Source organism: Galleria mellonella, unplaced genomic scaffold, assembly GCF_026898425.1.
Source record: "Galleria mellonella isolate WM207_F2 unplaced genomic scaffold, CSIRO_AGI_GalMel_v1 utg172, whole genome shotgun sequence".
NCBI lineage: Eukaryota > Metazoa > Arthropoda > Insecta > Lepidoptera > Pyralidae > Galleria > Galleria mellonella.
Genome location: NW_026442015.1, coordinates 5,985,359 through 6,006,805, shown reverse-complemented (window position 1 = coordinate 6,006,805; position 21,447 = coordinate 5,985,359). Strand labels below are relative to the sequence as shown.

The 21,447-nt window shown below is 33.9% G+C and overlaps 2 protein-coding genes across 7 annotated transcripts in view; one reads left to right on the top strand and one right to left on the bottom strand.

Moving 5' to 3' along the window:
• LOC113512759 (SID1 transmembrane family member 1-like) overlaps positions 1–6,136 on the top strand; it is a 31,655-nt gene extending 25,519 nt beyond the window's left edge. Inside the window, exons 15-19 of the mRNA XM_052893045.1 lie at positions 207–323; positions 1,335–1,467; positions 2,285–2,410; positions 3,438–3,516; positions 4,046–6,136. Of these exons, the coding sequence (XP_052749005.1) occupies positions 207–323; positions 1,335–1,467; positions 2,285–2,410; positions 3,438–3,516; positions 4,046–4,222 (632 nt within the window). The 3' untranslated portion in view covers positions 4,223–6,136. The remainder of the gene's footprint in view (positions 1–206; positions 324–1,334; positions 1,468–2,284; positions 2,411–3,437; positions 3,517–4,045) is intronic.
• Positions 6,137–15,128: 8,992 nt separating this feature from the next.
• LOC113516398 (GTPase-activating protein CdGAPr) overlaps positions 15,129–21,447 on the bottom strand; it is a 94,691-nt gene continuing 88,372 nt past the window's right edge. For 5 of the 6 annotated variants that reach the window (XM_052893043.1, XM_052893039.1, XM_052893040.1 and 2 more), the window contains 5 exons: positions 20,603–20,739; positions 19,988–20,176; positions 19,401–19,475; positions 16,472–18,532; positions 15,129–15,504 (listed from right to left, as the gene is read on the bottom strand). In XM_052893043.1, the coding sequence (XP_052749003.1) occupies positions 15,417–15,504; positions 16,472–18,532; positions 19,401–19,475; positions 19,988–20,176; positions 20,603–20,739 (2,550 nt within the window). In that variant the 3' untranslated portion in view covers positions 15,129–15,416. The remainder of the gene's footprint in view (positions 15,505–16,471; positions 18,533–19,400; positions 19,476–19,987; positions 20,177–20,602; positions 20,740–21,447) is intronic. The other variant, XM_052893044.1, reaches the window with a different exon arrangement.

Below are 21,447 nucleotides of genomic sequence, written 5' to 3'. Positions count from 1 at the left end.
CGAGCAGTACCATGGACATAACAGAGTATACTGTTTCGCCCATGATACCTCCCATGCGTTGCCATTCCTATTCATACTTGTATTATATAATTACTGTATTTAAATAAAAGCCGGTGTGTGGATATACCACAATTGTACTTACAAAGGTAAATATCCTAAATCGAGCATGCAAAGCCGCGAGATACAGCCTAGTGCAATGGTTCCAGGTCTGGTGGGCGTGCTGAACGCGAACTTTTACTTCTGGATCGCGTTCACAGTGCTTCACCTGGTCACCTGCCTCTTCATGACCTTCCAGATATATTATCTCGGCCGATTCAAATGGGGTAAGCTCAGATTGACATATATACAAATGTAGTTCTAAAAATCATGGCCGAATTATACCAAATTCATTCCATTAAAAAAAAAAAAAGGTTCCACAAAAAACCGACTTCAATTGTGGCAAGACCAGTTTTTAGATTTGAAAACTAAACTACTCGACCGATCTTGATAAAATTTCTACAGAACTAATCTGTAAGTATATACTTTCAGATAAAAAAGGAATTTTTCAAATCGATTCATAACTGACAGAGTTATGAGGTGATAAACATAAAAACAAAATAAACACAATGGAAACCTCTTTTTGAAGTCGTTTGAAAAGGAGGAGGTCCCAATTTGTGTCCGATTTTTTTGTGACAAGATACGTCGCCAATTCTGAATTCATTTTTACAATGTTTTTGTCTCAATAGATTTTGTTCACATCTGTTTTGATCCCATTTTACTATTGTGACTGCTGAAGCTGCTGTTTTTTTTTTGCTGAGCAAATATTTTGCTTTTTAAAAATCTATGTTTTAAAGATATCTATCTTTAAAACATAGGAGTATCTATCTAGATAGATACTCTTTATTGTTTCCTCCAAAAGATTACAATAGTAAACTTATTATAAATATAAACAATTACAAGAAATAATCACAGTGAGATAACAATCGGCGACCTTATCGCTAAGAGCGATCTCTTCCAGGCTACCTTTGTATGGAGAGGAGTAATTATAAACAATTTGAAATTAAATTAATTAATTAAATAAAATTATCGATTCTATAATTTAATTGGTCATGTTTTAGATTATATAGACAGAGTGTCTCCACACAAATATATATATAAAAAATATAATATATATATATATATATATATATATATATATATATATATATATATATATATATATATATATATATATATATATATATATATATATATATATATATATATATATATAATCATTCAGTAGGTCTGATTAAAGTCAACAAATCCACTTATGTCAAATACAAAAGGTTGTAAGTGTTTGTATTTGTGTACAGAGGGCGGTTTAGTATGCCGCGCCGTGCGGCAGGTGGCGGCGCGTCCCCTTGCGGCCATCACGCCAACTCACTGCGGCCGCGGGGTGCTGCTGCTGCTCGCTAACCTCGCTAACTGGGCCATCGCTGCATACGGGTTAGCTGTTTCCTTCACCATCATCATCACATCAGCTGTTACTTGTCCACTGCTGAACATAGGCTACCCCATAGTCTGCCATAAGTAATAGTCCCGAGCCACCTGCGTTCACAGACTCCCTGCAATGCATTTGAGGTCGTCACTCCATCTAGTGGGGATCCGTCCGGAATCGCCACGCAAGAACCTTTCTTCCCCATCGGTTGTCGGTTCTTCGAGCTTTGTGGCCAGCCTATTGCCATCTCACTTTGTCCCTAATTAGGTCGAGAAAGCTCGACTAGTTTCGCGACCACTCGGGATCCATAATCTTCAGCGACTTTTTTTATGGATGATAATGGAATGGTAACCCCGCCTGCGCGGGGGGAAAGGAATTGTTAGTAATGGAGACTGAGAATCCCATTGCTAACAATATACCCAACCAGGTCGACCTCTTCGCGGTTCTCCCTGGAAACTATCGTGGTTAATCCCTATGGGCTAACTGGCCTGTTTCCATTCTCATCTATCACCCTTCACTGGTGCTCTGCCAGCGTATCCCGTTAGCGCAGGCGGGGTTACCATACCATTTTCACCCATCAAAAAAAAATCCCGCCTGCGTTATCGGTATACACTGGCGAAGCACCAGTGAGAGATGATTGGTGGGAATGAAAAGGCAGGTCAGTTTTTCGTGGCGAATACACCTGGAATCCAGCACGATGCTTTCCAGATCACCACGTGAAGGTCTACCTGACTGATTGCTAGCAACGGGTAGTCCGCATTACTAACAAATCCCTCCCCCCCTCTCCCAGATAAAGCTTTTAATGAAATAATCGTGTGTATGCAGCGTGGCGCAGCACAGCCGCGACTTCGCGTCGCACCTGCTGCTGGTGCTGATGAGCAACCTGTTCCTGTACACGCTGTTCTACATCGTGATGAAGCTGCTGCACAGGGAGTCCATACGCTGGTACAGGTAATGCGACCATGTTTATTTATATATATAATTAAATCTTCACTAATTGTATGATTGCTACTTTAGTATATATCAACCTTTCCCAAAGTGGGCGATAACGCCCCCCTTGTGGGCGGTGTAGGCCTAAAGGGAAACGGTAAGAGAAAGAGTAAACCAGAAAAAAAATGGGGGCGTTGTCTAGAGGCTTGGGGGGTGATTTGTTGATCTTGAAGTAATAGTAGGTTTTTAAGTAGGTGAAAAAATGGGGACGCTAAAAAATAATAATTTCTTCTCAAAATGGGCAAAATAAGTTTGGGAACCCCTGGTATACATTAATATTTATCTGTAAGAGCTGTATACGCCTCTAATTGATATGTTCATCTGCCTTAAGTTTAAGAAGAAAAAAAGAATGAATGAATGAGTATACTTGCATTATACAATATAGGGAATAAACAAGACAATTAATTTATATATATTAATTATAATTAATTAATTATAATTAATTTATACTTATATAGCGATGCAGTTGTATAAGTACAGTAAGGCGGTCTTATTGCTGAGAGCAATCTTTTCTTCTTTAAAGAATCTTTAAAGACAACCTTAGGGTAACGGACTAATTGTTGTACAAGTAGGTATTGTATAATTAAAAAAATTAAAATAAAACATTAAGGAAAATAATTATAAATATTAAGTATATATAAGTATATATAGTCAAATAAATCTTTACTATCAATAAATATAGCCTATGTTACTCGGGGTGAACGTAGCTTTCTAATGGTGAAAGAATTTTTGAAATCGGCAAAGCAGTTTTTGAGTTTATTCTTTACAAACATATATACACACAAAAATACAAATCCTTCCTATTTATAATATTAGTGTAGATGTAGATTTTATTGTATGACTGTAAAAAATTAATGTTATGTAGCTAATTGTATTGTATGCTTGATGTATGGGTAGGCTGTGTTTTCCTTTGAGAAGCCAATAGAAATTACGAATCGCTCACAATAAATATTTTTTCTATTCTAATAAAATGTTAATATAATTTCAGCTGGGTGTTCATAGCTATCACATATACGGTGTGGTTCGGCTCGAGCTACTTCTACTTGGACCAGAGTACTAATTGGGCGGTAAGTGCCCTCTTTTTATACAACTTAGAGTGGCAAACAAACTGACGGCCCACCTAATGGAAAGTGGTAACCGTCGCCCATAGACATGAGCAGTACCGTGGACATAACAGAGTATACTGTTTCGCCCATGATACCCCTCCTGCATTGCCATTCCTGAGGACTCAGGTGTTATTCCTCTGTACCCTGTAAATTCACTGCCATATCCCACCTTTAAACCGAAACACAGCAATGCAAACAACTGCTTCACGGTTGAAACACGAATGGAACAGAGGTACACAAGCAAACGACTTTTGTACAAAGTCTTCCTCTGGTAAAGCCTTTATAGGATTGTTAATTTATCAACTATATCATGCCAATATACATAAAATCATTACTAATAATATGTACACATATTTACTGTATTATTATTTAATTTGTGCAGAATAAAAACGAGCCAAATATACATTTTATCAACATTCAAGCAAAATAATTTAACTTCAATAAATAGACAAATAAACTATTTCTTACACATTAATTTTATATATTACAGTTAACTCCAGCTCAATCGAGACGCAACAACCGCGTCTGCTCCCTGTTACAACTGTACGACTCGCACGATATCTGGCATTTCCTCTCTTCAGCAGCTATGTTTTTCTCTTTCAATATGTACCTTACCATAGACGATAACTTAGCCAACGTGCCTAGAGATGAAATTATGGTATTTTAAACTTTGATTGTTAATTATTCAGTATTGAAACATTAATACTGGCTTCAAAGACTCAAAAGATGTGGACCTAAAATTGGGCCCTGAGGTACCCCAATTTTTCGTTCATATAGACATCTTGTTTCATTTAATAGGCTTAAAAATCAGTCCATGATAATGTGATCTAAATAATAAAAAGCGATAGAAATATTATGTATTGGTAATTCTTCACAATATTATGAATATTACGTACACAGAAATGCACTTTCTCTTATGATTTTTATATGATATTATTTATTATAGACAATGACTATTATAATGGTTTCTATTTTGTTTTATATTTTTAATTAATTTAAATAAAAAAAATACAAATATATATAATATAAATTAAAAGGTATAGTCTAATGTATAAGATCTAATATAATTGATAAGGTGGGCAACCAAAAACAAATGGACCTAAAATAGAACCTTGATGGACTCATTTTAATTAATATTCCAGCAAACAGAAAGCTGCTTGTAATTAAATTCGTGATTATAATTTGTAACTGTATGTATTTTAAATACATTATTAACACTAGTTTTACTATGTGTATATATGTAATGACATAACAGCTTATACAGTAAAATGCCTTTTAAAAATCAGAAGCTACAAACAAAAATCTTTCAATTTATATTATACCAAAAACAATTGTACTCTTTCAAAATTTGTATTTAAATACTTGCTCAAAACAATTTACTATACTCATTACTGCCTTTATTAATTTTTAGTCTTTAGTTATCTCAAAATAGAGTAATTATATGTAAAACTTATTCTTAGCCTTTCACTATATATTTATCTATATATCTATATTTGGCAAGAATGTTTTCGTTAAATTACTATCATACTTCAAAGAAAGTATCCAGCCAAAGATTGGTCTAAGCTTACTCGAGAGTTTTGATTATGTTTATAAATTATAAATGTTGAGAGTGCAACAATGTTCTTAGAAATTTTTATTTAGTTTTGTCAACTGCGATACCTTGTGTCCAAGGTCAATTTTGTTTTACGTAAGACATTTGTAGTATTTCGAATTTATTATAAATTAAGTGTTTTTTGTGTGATTTCATACAGCAAATGGTATCTTATGTGACCTATTGTTTATTTAACGTGCAATTGTTTATTTGTTCTCCAATTATTTGTGGTATATTCTTGCAAAAAAATGTGTTTTACGAGAAATAATGCTACCCTTGTACGTTACGTTAATTTTCTATATTTTGTGTACAATTCGACAAAAAAGATGAATTGATTATTGAATGTTGTAATCGGTACCTTCGTTATCATTTACTGTTTGCCGCTAAATATGTACCCCCTTATTTATAAAAACGTCAAGCGTCTCAAACTTATTGAAGTGTTTTATCTTTTTCCATTGCACTAAGTTCTTAACTTGAAAGAAAATGACAACTACTGTAATAGTTTAGCTGTATAGGTTTGTTTATTAGGTAGGTTTTTTTTTTTATAAATAAATGGTTATATTTTTTAATATGCAATTAAAATTAATGAAAAAATAAAAATCTTAGATAGGTAATTGTTTTAAATTTGTATAAGCTAATAATTATAGTAATGTCAAAGAAAAAGATTGTCCCGTTTTTGGATTCGAATTTGAGCTTTGACTCGAAGATGATGTAAGAAATGAATTAGTGATCTCAGGTGGTAAACGAATAATAAGCTTTATATGCACATTATTAAAATCTATTATTAATGTTAAAGCTAATAGAATTGGCGAGGATATGTACATAGAAAATGCTTTTAGTAAATCACGAGGTGCTATTATAAAATTTTACGAATTTCACCACTTCTGCGAATTTATTCCCTAATAACTAGGTTATTTTTTTTTTATTATTATCAATTTCAGTTATACATGACTCAGTTATATAAAACTGATCTTTATTCACAAAAGAAAATCAATAATTTACTATTTTACAATTTAGTATAATATTAATATTTTAGATGTAAGTTTTTTTTCGAATTAATTATAACTTTACAACTCTCTCTCCTATGCCTGACATTATATAAAATAAAATGTTTTTAGATATCTGTAAATTTTTATCGTATTCTGATTTAAATGCACCATTATCTTAGTCTGATTAATATGTTGTCATATTTATTTCTCAGTTATTATTTTAATGTTTTATATGTAAAAGCATATTACATTCCTTCATAATTTCTACTACTGCCTATCTAATAAAAGGTGTCGCTCCGGACGGGGAACTCCCAGTTTGGATTTTTCACAAGTCCTGGGGCCGAGCTGAGTGTGGGTCGTGGCGTGTTTGGACGGTAAAAGTAACTTATTTACACTATATACACGGAAGAGGGTATCGCAGTACACACAAACACGGTTACTGACGATACCGCAGCGGAGTCCGAACTTGACGCCGGGTATGAGCGCGTGCGCATGGCAAGCCGCAGGCCGGACGACAGACTGTCTGTGCGCGGCGGTATCGACGCGGGGGACACGGTGACTAGGGATGGTGTCAACCTCGACTATTATAAAATGTAGCTTTATTGAACCATTATGCCGCGAGTTTGTCCTTCTCTCACAGCTTAATATTTCAACAACTACAGTTTTAGATACTGTTCACACTGCCATAGTGTAAAAGAAGAACTGAAAGGAACTCATGGTGCGACTACAAATCGCTCTTGATCTTTCTTCTAATATAATGGTGCATTAAAATCATCTGCATTATATTTATTTAATATATATATATATATATATATATATATATATATATATATATATATATATATATATATATATATATATATATAATATATATATATATATATATATATATATATATATATATATATATAACGATTGTGTTGTATGGATTGCAATTACACTAGTCTATGTAAATAAAAGTGCTTTTTGTAATGAGTGTTTTATTGGTATGACCCCGTCCCATTACCATTTCATTTATTTACTAAGGCAAACCAACAGCGTACATATTAACATATTCAATGATGACAAGTTAAAGTATAATAAAATACATGCGTAGGTTACAGGTAAGCACAACATTGGGCGTTGTTTACATAGAAAATTTAATAATAATTAATTTATAAAAGTTTTGTGTTTTTGTACAGCAATTGTTCTTTCCCCATATTCTAATATTGAAAAGTGTATGTGTCAGGCCCTCTAGACAAGTAGCAAGCGAATTTATCTATGTAATCGACATCGCTAGCGAGTTTTGCTACATTGTTCCACGGAAATTACATTCTCATTCTTTCTCTCTCTCTCTCTTACTCCATTCCCTCGTAGACGAGGAACTAAATAAAACATGAAACGTTCTCCATAATACTTTTATTGTGTACATTTTGTCAGCTACACTACATAAAAAAACAGAATTTGTTAATGTACATTACAGAAGTTTTAAATACGGCACATAGCTCTCTAGTGGAGATGCTTAAAGCTCAGATTCAATGTCCCGGCACTCGGCCACGCTTGGGTCGCAACAGTGGGCACGTTCTTTACAAAAGAAATTATTACGATATTTAAATTGGTAAATATTGACACAACAAAATATTTGTTGCCTTCGATACTTCAGGCGGCAACCACAAGTTGCCACGTTACAATAATAAAATAAACTACACAATATTATAGTATTTTCACCAAAGAATAGCGCCGTTCTTGTCAAATAAAAATAGCACGTATCCAATAGTAGACAGATCACTTTTTACTTTGCCGGTACGGTAACCGATGGGGTAGTAAAGTGACCTAATATAAAATAATTTCTGTTTTAAATTAACAATTTATGTAACCAATATTACACACGACTTTTAAGACAATACAATACATTGTCTACGATAACATGCAACCCTCCAAAATGCAAAGAAAAAATGTGGACGTAAACATATTTACAAGGTTTCGACCAAGAAATATATTTCTCTGGGCGGACCCTCTACTGAAGACGTCTCACAAACACAAACAGAGCACCACGTCTGTATATAGTCACACACATTGAATGAAAAAGTTCAAATGGCGTGCCATGTTAAGGTAGACAATCTATACATACACACACAATGGAGATCTGTCCAGTATTTATAAAAAAAAAAATCCGACACAAAATACAATCTCTGATACAAGGTCATGTCAGTGATCACATCTTCGCTCTGTCATGGAATTAAAGAAAGAACACCGTATATCAATTTAAGTAAAACGTTTAACGCGAAATATACATGAATCCCTCAAAACGACGATTTTAAAACACAATTTCTTCAATCATGGATTAGATTCACAATTTATTACCTATTGTTTCTATATAAAACAAAACGTGGACACCAAATTCAGTCCAGTCCCGGAACCAATGTTACAATTAATTTACATTAATATTTATAATTACAATATTTGGGTAAGATATTCAGCACGAGTGGGTTCTTATAATGTAAACAGGAAGTACGGTACAGTGGAGTTTGGATACCGTTAGCAAATTTACAGTCTCAGTGGCGGAAGGAACCGAATAAACGGTTTCAACTCAAGATACTCATAGACCTACTTTAGCTATTACTATTTTGTCTCTCTCATGCTATATTCTTAATTTAAATGAAGGTAACAAAAAAGTGTAAAAAGTTAGAGTAGGCTTTTAGGTTTTAGTTTAGAATAAGGGGGTTAGTATTTGTACGTGTAATTTTAAAAAAATATTTCAAATATTTATTATTGTTTTTAATGGAAAATAAATTACAATAAACCAATTTATTCGGTTCTAGAAGTTCATAGGTAGACAAACGCTTTTCAAATATTTTTAATTTACAGAAGGAGAAAAAAATACTCAGGTTGACAAAATTAAATCGAGACTCGATCGAGATCGTGCATGCACGATTTTTAGTGATGGCAATTTTTTAAATAGTCAAAACAAACTCTAATTGCAGATTCATCATCATCATCATCATCATATCATCCTTTAACTGTCCACTGCTGAACATTAGCCTCCCCCTCGGAAAGTTTTGCCAGTAGTGACCACACTTGGCTGGCGGATTGGCAACAGCAGTTAGGCTTTAGAGATGTTTTTAGAGGGACGCTGCTGCTCATCCCTCGCCCTCCCTTAGTGGCCTCTTACGACACCCACGGGAAAGGTGTGACCTATTCTATGCCGGGACCACACGGGTATATTGTGATAATAAATTTAAGAGCGTAATTTGAAAAGCGTTCATCAATTTAACATGGAAATTCTTAATAGATTTATCAAGATTATTATTAGCATTTTAGATTTGAAGATTCAATTCAATTCATGATTACTTTTAGATTATTGTCTGATTACATTACATTATTGTTACAAAATGGATTTTTACAAAAAAAAAAAACAGTGCGAATTCTCGTATTATTTATTTACATGGTGCATTTAGCCGAGTGGACGATGCTATTGAGAAATTTATGAATAAATCACTCACATCGTTTACTCCTGAAGGTACTTAGCATGAAGATAGGCCATTTATATAGTCTATTATTCTTATATCATTTTTATATGTTTGTATTAGAGAATGTATGACTGTTCATACCCTCATAACATAACCGATAATCTACTGAGGGGGGGGGGGGGGGAAGGATTGTTAGTAATGCGGGCTACCAGACCCATTGCTAGTAGTATGCCGTCTCAGGTCGACCTTCACGTTGTCCCCTATGGAAACCATCGTGCTGAATCCTAGCTGTATCCATCACGATGGGCTGACTGACCTGTCTTTTCTATTTCACCTATCATCTCTTACTGATACCCCGCCAGCGTATACCAAAAGCACAGGCGGGGTTACCATTTCATTATCACCCATTAAAAAAAAATCATCCATTACTAATTTTACTCAACTACCCGACAATAATTGTCACGATTTTCGCCGAGCATGTTATAATAGAATTGAAGGTAACAACTATTTGACGTCATTTGGATTCCATCTATATTTGAATTTGTTAAAATTTAACTTGATATTTATTGTAGCATTGGAATAAAGCATTCGCTATATATTATTAATATAAATAAAATTTATATAATAATATTACATATTTAAAAATAACATAATTCTCATCGTGCCTCCGATCAAACTGTTTATAATTATTCCTCTCCATCCAAAGGTTGCCTGGAAGAGATCGCTCTTAGCGATAAGGTCGCTCATTGTTTTTTCACTGTGATTATTTCTTGTAATTATTTATATTTATAACAAGTTTACTATTGTAATCATTTGAAGGAAACAATAAAGAGTATATATCTATTAATGAATTGTAGAACCGTCTCTTTTGTGGAATTTACATTTAGAAATGACATGAATTTTTCAATATAGAAATAGCACCGTCCACGCGCTCTCTAATGTGTAAATAGCTAATTATTTAAATACTGCTTACAAAAATATAGTAATAAATGCATTTCATTATTATAATTTTATATAAATCGCAACTATGGCAACACTAAACCGTTATGCCTCCAGAGGATTTTGTATATTTGTAGTCATACTTTGACACCGCATCGGCAATTAAAAATTGGATTAATTAATCTTCTAATATTACAGACTTAGATTATATAAATAGAGTGTCTGCATAGAAATGCTTCGAGGAAAACGACTCAATATTTTCATACAATTTTGCATGGTAAACAGATTATGAGTGTTTTCCTTTATAACGTTTATATTTATTTTGTCTTATAATTTCTGCATCTTTTTAATGCGTAAACACTCATTTTATTTATTAAATAATACGTCAAAATACATTTTATGCGTAAGTATATAGAACACTGATAAAAGAAACGAATCGGCTAATTTGACAATTAGCTGACTAAAAGTTGACTCGTTTTTGAGGCTGGATGCTCTATCTATATATAATCTAAGCTTAAAGAATTTAACAAACAAAATTCTGAATTCCATCACGACATCTCGTGTCATTTTTATATTATTATTTTTATAATATCTATATGCGCAATGATGGCGAAACATAGCATTCAATTTTCAGAATAAAATATGTTAGAATAAAATTCAAAAATTTAAAATACAATTTATAACTGAACGTATGCAAACAAATCATTGATCGATTCTTTCTGTTTACAATTTAACAGTCATAAATTTTTAAATTCGAATTTTAAATTTACGAATTTTTTTTTCCTAAAAAAGATTATTAGATAGAAAAAAGGAATTACATATTAATTTATTGTTTTTAAAAACAATTGTATTTTATTTATGCTAAAGACTTTTACAGTTACATTAAAAAAAAAAACGGATTTCCACAATGATCTATATCTGCCAATCATCTGTCAGTGTCAAAGTGAATGTTCATTATTCTGATGTTGGAATGGTATCTCAAATACATTTATTTTATCAATAAGTTAGGTCATTAAATTGTCAAATTTTAGATAAATTAAAAATTACTAATATATAGAGAAATAGGTTAACTAGATATTAAAAATTTTAGAGGCCATTTTCGCTAATTATCCCAACCTGTACATATATATATATATATATATATATATATATATATATATATATATATATATAGAGGCAATTCAAACTGTCTACTTTTATATTTCAACCAGTACATTTCTATTTTTTTTAATAACATAACATTCTGCCTGTACACAATTTCAATATAAATATTAAAAAAAAAGATGTAAAAAAAATAATAGCGGAATAAAATTTATCAACAGTACGCAAAGTTGCGATTCTTAGCAAAACGGATCCCCTTTAGCACGTACCATTTAAAACTACGAAACAAAAACATTTCGACTTCATTATGGAGTTTTAATAAAGGTAATATCAGACATTTTAAATATCGATTATATACAAAAACGTACCACTATATTATTCATATTAATTAGATAGTAACAAATAATGAGAATATACCGACGAATGGTTTGTTTTAAGGCGTTGTCATAATTTTGTAACTTAATAATATTTTACACAACGTGCGAGTAATTGCGAATACTTACAATTTGTGACAAATATAGTTCGGTTTTGAAGCAGTAGTACGTAGGGCTGTCCTGTATAAATGTCAGATTTACGTTCTTTATTTGCATTTAATATGGTTACATTAGATGCCAAAGTTTTTTTTTACAACACAGGGGGCAAACGAGCACGCGGCTCACCTGATGGTAAGTGACCACCGCCGCCCATGATCACCCACAACACCAACGGCATTGCAGGTGTGCTGCCGGCCTTTTAAAAAGGAACATGCTCTTTTCTTGAAGGTTATGTTGTCGTATCGGTTCGGAAATACTGCTGCTGGATGTTGATACCAAAGAGTGGTTGTGCGTGGGAGAAAGTGCCTTGAAAAACGCACGGTGGAAGACCGCCAATGCCACAGTTTGACTTGGCGAAAATGCTAATATAAAAATAAAGTATTAAACCGCCTTTTGTACCAGAATTTTTTTATAACGTGGTCAATAAACTTCCGAGCTATATATTTCAGCAGAATACTGGTATGCAAATTGCCACTATCAAATATTTCTGTCAAGCAACAGTAATACGCGCGTTGTCGTTTCAGTATGAAGGGTAAGTGCAATTAGGTTGCATGTTACAAAACATAAAGCCCCTTATAAACGGATAAATGTTTACTAATGAAATCTTTTGGAGGAAACAATAAAGAGTATCTATATATCGACTGACCGCAGTGATAAATCGTTCTACGTATGGTGGGGTCACAGATATTGTTATATGCGTTGTAACATAGTTTTTTTATACAACCTAGAATGGTAAACAAGCTGACGATCCATCTGATGGATATAGTAAACGTCGCCTATACACATGAGCAGTACCACAGACATAACAGAGTATACTGTTTCGCCCATGATACCCCCCATGCGTTGCCATTCCTATGGACTCAAGTGTTATTCCTGTGTACCCTGTAAATTCACTGCCATATCCCACCATTCAAAAGAAAACACAGCCATGCAAACACAACTGCTTCACGATAGAAACACGAATGGTACAGAGGTGCCCAAGCAAACGACTTTTGTACAGTCTCCCTCTGGTAGTATGGGTGATAATATAGTTGACATAACCATAAATAATACGAGAAAATTTGTTAAATCTATATCTAAGGGTTTAATATTCTTTCTGTGGCTTTTGATGTAGCGTCTACTCCATTGTGTATTAGATCCATAGATTAATATAACGTACTATACATTTTTTAATCTATGGTTAAATCACAACGGCGAACCAGAATGCGTACTTTAGAAATTCTTAGTGTATTACAGCCCTAATACTGTAGTACCAACATAAGAGAGTCATACAATGCTACCAACATTATCAACAATTAATTATTTTCTAGTAAATTATTATAAATATTCGCAATAATCGCCACAAACAAAAGTAATACTTGAGTGTGATGTTCAATTAATAATAATAATAATACAAAAAAGAAATAAATAATATCAACATAACAAGGTTAATATTTCGGAAATATAACTCGTACGGTTTGCAAACATATTTATATTTTTTAAATACATTTTTTATTAGGCATGGGTAATATCAGTAATATATATATATATATATATATATATATATATATATATATAGTATTATTGCGTTCCTTTGGACATGTATAACGGAATATAAGTCCTTACCAGTAGAATATCTATATTCATTATTGATATAACCCATTCCTATTTTTTTTACATACTTTTTAAGGCGCCGTAAGACAAAAGCACTCGACTGATTATAGTCCGTATCGTACTATAGAATACTGCAGAGCTGATGGTTCACTCATCACATATTACATCTATAGCAAGGCGATTTTTGGATCGAATTATGTTATTATATTACAAATGTGAAAGTTTGCAAAGAATTTTTACTGAATCATGGCTGAGCAAATTTTAAGTAAATTTGGTGTATAGATAGACCATCTTACAGTTATGCCTGAAGATGGGCCACGCAAACTGTATCTCGCTATTTCAAAGCACTCATTTATAATGCCATAATATTGTTTTATATAGGAGGATGAATTTTTTTTTACTATGGTAAAACAATTTTTTTATACAACTTAGAATGGCAAACAAGCTGACGGCCCACCTGATAGAAAGTGGTAACCGTCGCCTATAGACATGAGCAGTACCATTGACATAACATAAAATATCTTATGTTCTGGGTTGTGGGCCCAGATGTACATCGGGTCCTTACATATTATGTATCCAAGCTTGAGTATCAGGCAATTGGTGTGATTACGTGACACTTCATTATCATTATCTCAGCCATTATCAGCCATTATATAACACGATAAGTATTACATAATGGCTGATAATGTCTGAGATAAAAAACTACAAAATATTTTGTTATTGCTGTATATTTCAACTTCTATCAAATACCACCAAAATCAAGTGCCACCAGCTCTGCAATTCTAAACCGTACGATAACGCGCGAAGCTTTATAATCAAGCTAAAATATCAACCATAATAGTTATATTTCAGAAATATTTTTCACAATTTCTATTTCTAATTATTAATATACAAATAACAAAAACAAGTTGAAGCGACGCTCAGCTATGTTTGGTCTGATTCGTGGTATTGAAAATACCACTTATTTATACATCAGACTGAATTGTGGTAATTTCATTTTATTTATTTATTTGTGATACATAGGTAACAATGGATGGTAAAACAAGATAAGTCCTCTATGATCAACCCCATATATCGAGGTATACAAATTTGCAATTATATTTTTAAAATATAAAAAAACAACAATGTCACATTTATAGTAAAAAATTATAATATTATGGAAATTTATTTACTATATAATATATATATATATATATATATATATATATATATATTATATATATATATATATATAATAAATATATATATATAATAAAATTTGAAAGTGCACACTGTTTATTTTGTTATGATCACTGAACATTACAATTTTATTTAATTAAAGTAAACCGTGGCAATTTTATTACCACACTTTTAAAAAAAAATTAAAATATATTTTTTTTCCATTAAATTAAATTCTAAATTTTATTAACAACTATTGCCTTACATTGCTTGTTATTTAGTGTGTATTAAAACAATATTATTCGGATCAACTCTTGGATCAACTCACGGAAGTTGATCCAAGAGTTGATCCGAGTCGATGTCACTGTTGATAATGTATTAAATAATACATAAACCTTACCACAATTCAGTCACGCGTCGCTTCATATCCAAGCACTGGTTTTAATGTTGAACAGGCCGTCTGCTCGCTGATCTCTCAGCAGTGCGCCGTTCAACGTCTCAGCGTGTGTCAACCGGTGTTCGTGTTGCATTGTGATTTCTGCTCGAACATCGCGGCCATGTCCCGTATATTGTACGACGGGGAGACCTTTTCTTTCCTGTGGATTAGTTAAGATTATTATTAAGATTGCTTAATTAATTAAAATAGAAGAATGACGATTTGAAAATTTGATTTACAAGCAAATTGTCGAGTCATATGCATAAAGTTGATTCGTTTCTAAAAAGTTGATATACCTAATTTATTTACGTAAAAAAGATTGAATTTAAAATTTAAATAAATAAAAAATTAGTTAATAAAATTTACGATTTAGTATTTTTTTGTTTCGTTTTATTTTATAATGGGTTTGTGCTCAGTACTACTTAAGAGAGATAAGACCTACTAAAGACTGCGCTCCCCCAAATATACCTATGTTTATATTTCTTTACTATATAAAAATACATGTTATTAATATTAATAAAACAAATACAATTCCAAAAAATGCCAATCAACATAAATTTTTCAGGAAAGCAAAGTTTCTATTAGAATTTTGCGCGTAAATTTTGAAGAGAATTATTGAATGCTCACTGGATGATCGTTTATTATGCCAATTTATGGATTGCACAAACATCAAAGTATCAAGAAAACTTGCAAATATGTAAAAAAAAGTCTTTTGTTTTTAAATATATACATTACATTTTTATATTTAGGTGCTTTTATTTCCAATGAAATCAACGTTTGATACTTCACGAAAGTTTCAGGACGAAATTAGACTTTTCTTTATATATATACAATTTTTAGCAATGAAGCATATGTTTTTATTAAATAAAGGGATTAATATAATTATTCTGTTAAAATTAAAGTTGGTACTGCATTTTTATTTGATCATGTATCTTTGGTCCAAGCAATTTTGTTGACCATAGTTATTGCTAGAAATTGGTTAAATTAAAATCAATTAACAGTTGCTGAATCACAATGAATAAAGTTAATAATCGATTATCAAATTTATTATTATTTAATGACAGGAACAATTGCATTAGACCCTCTATTTAATAAAATCTGTTAAATATGAAATCACAAATACGTACCGCTCGAAGTCTCTGCTCCGTTCCTTTTTACTGCTCTCGCCGTCTTTATTATAAAATCCTCTCTCCGGACTAGTGGGGGAGGGGATGGTGTCTAAATTGTGACTGCTCCGCGCTAGAGAAAACCTCATACGCTGCCCCAAGTCTACAGTGTTCCGCCTTTCGAACTTGGGCAGATCGTCCTTTAACCTCTCGCACGTCTCTATCGTTTCCTGGTCCTTCTTTATTTTTATCCTCGTCAACTGCTCCGGATTACTCCTGAATGACTGTGAACTGTACTTCTCCCTTAAGAAATTCCGTCTCTCCTCTTTGTATTTCTCTATACGCTCACGACTTAATTTCTTATCTGTGTCGAATGAAACTAAATTTTTCAAGTCAGTTGGACGCTCGTTTCTTTGAACTAAACATATTTTGTTCTCTGTTGTGGGCGTTATGCTGACCTTCTGCTCGTTTTCCTCCATATTCAAGTTTAAATCTGGTAAAAATTTCGTATGTTTTTTCACATCCTTCACTTCTAAGCTTTTCCGTCGGTCCACATATGTTTTCTCGTTACCAAATTCTTTGACAAATGCATTTTCGTCCAATGACCTTGCATTGCTAGGATTTCTAGTTACCTTATATGTTTTAGGAGATACAGGTGGGGGTAGCTTTACTTCCTTTTTCCTTACTTCAATATTAACTTTTTTATCTTCATCCTTGCGCTCTAAACTAGGATATTTTATTTCAGCTTTGAATTTCTCAAAGGTAAATGGGCCTTTTTGCTCAGTCGGACTTTCAAAGCGTATGGCCAATTCTCTAACATTCAAGTTTGAAACTTTCTCCTTAACAATATTACCATTCTCCCTTTCTATTACTTCTGTCGATTCTTTTTTGTCATTATCAACAGATTCATTAATTTCTAAGTCTTTATCACAGATTTTTAATGTTTCTACATTAATGTTTTCAAATTCTTGTCTCGTTTCAGCAAATGCAAGATTTTCATAGTGCCTCTCCTTCTCTGGAGATTCAAGTATCATGGCGTTTACTTCTTCTATACTCTTTTTAAAAAATTTTACTTGACTATAAACGTCTACATTGTCATCAAGTTCGGTTTGGTCGGTAGGTGTTTCTAAAATTATTAGATCTTCAGTAAAATCTTTAGGCTGACAAGCCTGTTGAGTTGGTAAACTAGCATCTGCTTCAGGTACAGATGCTTCTTCTACAATAGATAAATTTTTCTCCAAATCTATATCTTCATATACAGAATCTCTTTCATTTAAAGGCGTATCATTATCTATAGGCTCGTAGTCGGGCGTTTTATTTTTCGTTGGTGAACGAAATGTAATACTTATTGTTGATTTTAAGGGACTCTTTAACGGACTTCCTGGAGAACTTTTTGAAGTACTAGACGATTGCAGATTTATATAATTTGGTCTTGAGAAGTTGTAATTTTCATATTCGTCCTGTTTAGTTAAACTAATGTTGGAATAACTTGAAGAACTTTCATGCGATGATGTCATCACTTTCAAGTCACAATTTTCGTAGTTAGCATCTTTCTTTTTATCTGAATTAGGATCAGAGTTTGAAGATGTTGAAACAGCGGACAATCTATTCAAGTTTTGATAACTTATATCAGTCGAATGTATAGGTGTATGTTCAAGGCTGTCATGTAGATTGTTTTCTGTGTAATTGTCAATACTTTCCACTACATCTTCAACAGTTTCGTAATCGGCAGCTTTTAATTCACATTTTAGACATTTATCTTCAGTACAATTGTCGCATTCATTATTTTTAATCTTTATTGTATGTATATTAGCTTCGCTGACTTCTGAATCACTTTCCAGTGGATCGTAGACTGGCGTTACTGGGGTCAAGGGGCTAGAATTTAGTGTACTTGTTGTTAGATTGCTTATCGAACTGTTTTCTACTGGCCAATCAATTTTAATTAGTGTCGAATGGCCATCTTTGCCGTGCCAACTAAGCCGAGAATGTACTGTTACGGGTTTTTCGTCAGGGATCGATACAGGGTGGTGCATACCGCTATACCGTGATGTATTTTTGGTTTTTCTCGGTGAGTTTCGTTCTCTGCAAGCGTTGTTAGATGAGGTTATTAGAAAGTGTGATTAATTCAGCAGGTGATGCTTTTAAAGGGCGGTGCTCTGTTGATAGCTTAGATTTAGATATTACAATAGCAAGCTGACCAATTATTAGAGCCAAGATAATTATTTAAAAAAATAGTCACGTCTTATCAGCTTACATTTTGCCTTAGATGTTACATATCGTGAAGTTATTATTGATAATGAAACAATTAACTTACAACATCAAGTTAGTGATTTTAATATATCACATAACCCCATAACTTGTACGTAAAACATAAATTTGTAGGACATTATAAATAACATGCTTAATATTGACATAAGTATATGAAAAATGGGGCGATGTGATACAAAATAGAAAAACAACAACATATCGTGCTTCTACTATTAATAATTATTATGATACTAGCTGCGTCCCTCGGCTTCGACTGAACGAATTTGTTATATCATATAGGATATTTTTCTTTAATGCTCAACTATGCTACATTAGCATATAGTATGCAAGAATTTTATGATTTTTATTGCACTAATGTAAGTCTAACAGTCAAAGTTAGAATATTATAAAGTAAGGGATTCAACATATATAACCACATATCCTATTTGGAAATAACAGGAAACATCTTACATTTCATTGTCTCATTAATAATTAGATATTATTTTAAAATATGGTTATTTTGGATTGTATAATTTTCTATAAACAAATTGCGCAATTTCTTCGTTCTTAATCGATTTTGATAACTTTTTGTAATCGAAAAGAAACTCCTTCGATCACAAGAGATCAAACGTCTCGTATAAGCGTCATGCTGCTCTTGTAACATTGATGCAGGTTTTACGATCTTAAATTATTCATATCTCACCTCAGCTTGACGTTGGCGAGTGACGTTTGGAAGTCCGCAAATGAGGACAGTGGGCCGTCTCTGTCTTTGCATAATCTATAAAAATAATATTATTTTTACTAATATTATTTGATATTATATTTTTTTTTTTTTTATTCTTTATTGCACAATAAAACTTTGTACAAGTAGAGAGCTTAATGCTAGCTAGCTAGAGCTTACAGCTAGAGAATACCATCTGATTCACTAGCAGCCAACCATTATAATATCTCATTTTATCTTTACATAACGCTTAAACGTTCAGGAAAAAGACGGTTTCTTGTAGGGACCAATTTATTATTATTATTTATGACTTATTTTGGTCATAGTTTTTATTCGTATTAATCTGTAAAAACAGTTAATCCCTACAGTAAATTTGACGTGGCGTGACGAATTTGACGAATAACACGACATAGAATGTAAATAATGGATGTCCTGTAAACTGTAAACACATAAAAATTCAAAGTACAGTTGTGCTCTTGTCTTACCGAAGGTGTGATGTATATAAGTGAATTGTGCAGTGCCAGTGTAAATTACAGAAGCGTCTAACAGCAGTGAGTGGAGGCGAGTACCTCTTGGCGATGTCGGGCTGGTGAGGGCTGGGCGCGCGGACGGTGCAGGGCCGCTTCTCGGGCGCGGGCCGCCGGGGCGTGCGGGGCGTGCGGGGCGTGCGGGGCGTGCGGGGCGTGCGGGGGGCACGCGGGGATTCACCGTCGATGTAGCCGAGCTGCGACAGCTGCTCCTCTAGCGGCCAGCGTTGCCTGCGACCGACAATAAATATTGCACTTTACACTAACTTTTATACCCCCTTAACGATACAAATAAGACATACTTATTCAAGTATTAGTACATTACTGCAGCAGCAGTAGTAATGTACTATTATCAGTTACCTCCTTGGTAGTAAGCAATCAATCGACTAAGCAATCGACTTTTGTACAAAGTCTCCCTCTGGTAATGATCTTGTCACTAGCAGTAAACCCCTGAAGACGACGAGGGGTCTTCTAAACACCCGCCAGATGGTGCAGGCGGGCGAGGTCCCTACCTCACCTGTCATCTCCGGGTCGCTGGGTTTTAAACCCACATACAAAAACCAGCAGTGTATGCGTGGCATGTTTTTCCATGACGATGGTGGCAGTATTGGACGTTCCTCACGGCTCGCCGTGTGCACGCGGGCGCAGTGTACTCACGCGTGGACGCCGCAGTCGCGGTCGCGGTCTCGTTGCGCGTGCACGTGCGCGGCGTGGCGCGGCGGCGCGGGGCTGCCGTCGGCGCTGCACCACGTGCCCGACGGCGACGGCGACGGCGACGAGCACGCGCTCGAGCCCTGCACGCAATACCAATAAGCTTTATTCAAATACACTCGTTTACAAGCTTTTTTTAACACGTTCACGCCGGGGCCGACATTAATGTTTTTTGCTGCGAGCCGGCGCTCTAATTGATAGCTACACTTCATCCTCGAATACGTACCACCGGTGGTACGTACCGCCAGAAAAGACAGTCTATTGCGGGCCACCGGTGGTACGCGCCGTCCAATGAGACAGTCTAGCGCGAGACACCGGTGGCCCGCGCTGGCGTGAACGTGTTAAATCATAATTTTTTTATGACTGCTAAGTTCGAAATGTTATCAGCTGGAAAGAAACTCAACAATTAAGTTTTAAGATAAATTTACATTTGTATACCCATATATATGATTACCAGTACTCACTGGCAACCATAATTAGCTTTGGATCCTATTTGTAGTCAGTGTTTTTCTAGAACCACCCTCACTGTTATAATGTTCTTCTTTTTTATTTTTTTATGATGCTGTCATTGTAAAGTGCGATAATTTGTTCAGAGTTTGTTCTTTTCAGTTTTGGTTGTAATGTTTTATGTATTTGTTGTTAAGCGTGTTGAGTCTCCCATCCGGGAAATAGGTATTGGCGACCCGCACGCATGCTAAAGGTAAAGGAGTTAAGGGGGCCGCCTGAAAATCAGCGCTATATAGGTACATCTCGCTGGAGGTGTGCATATATATAGCAACAGCTGAGGCGGC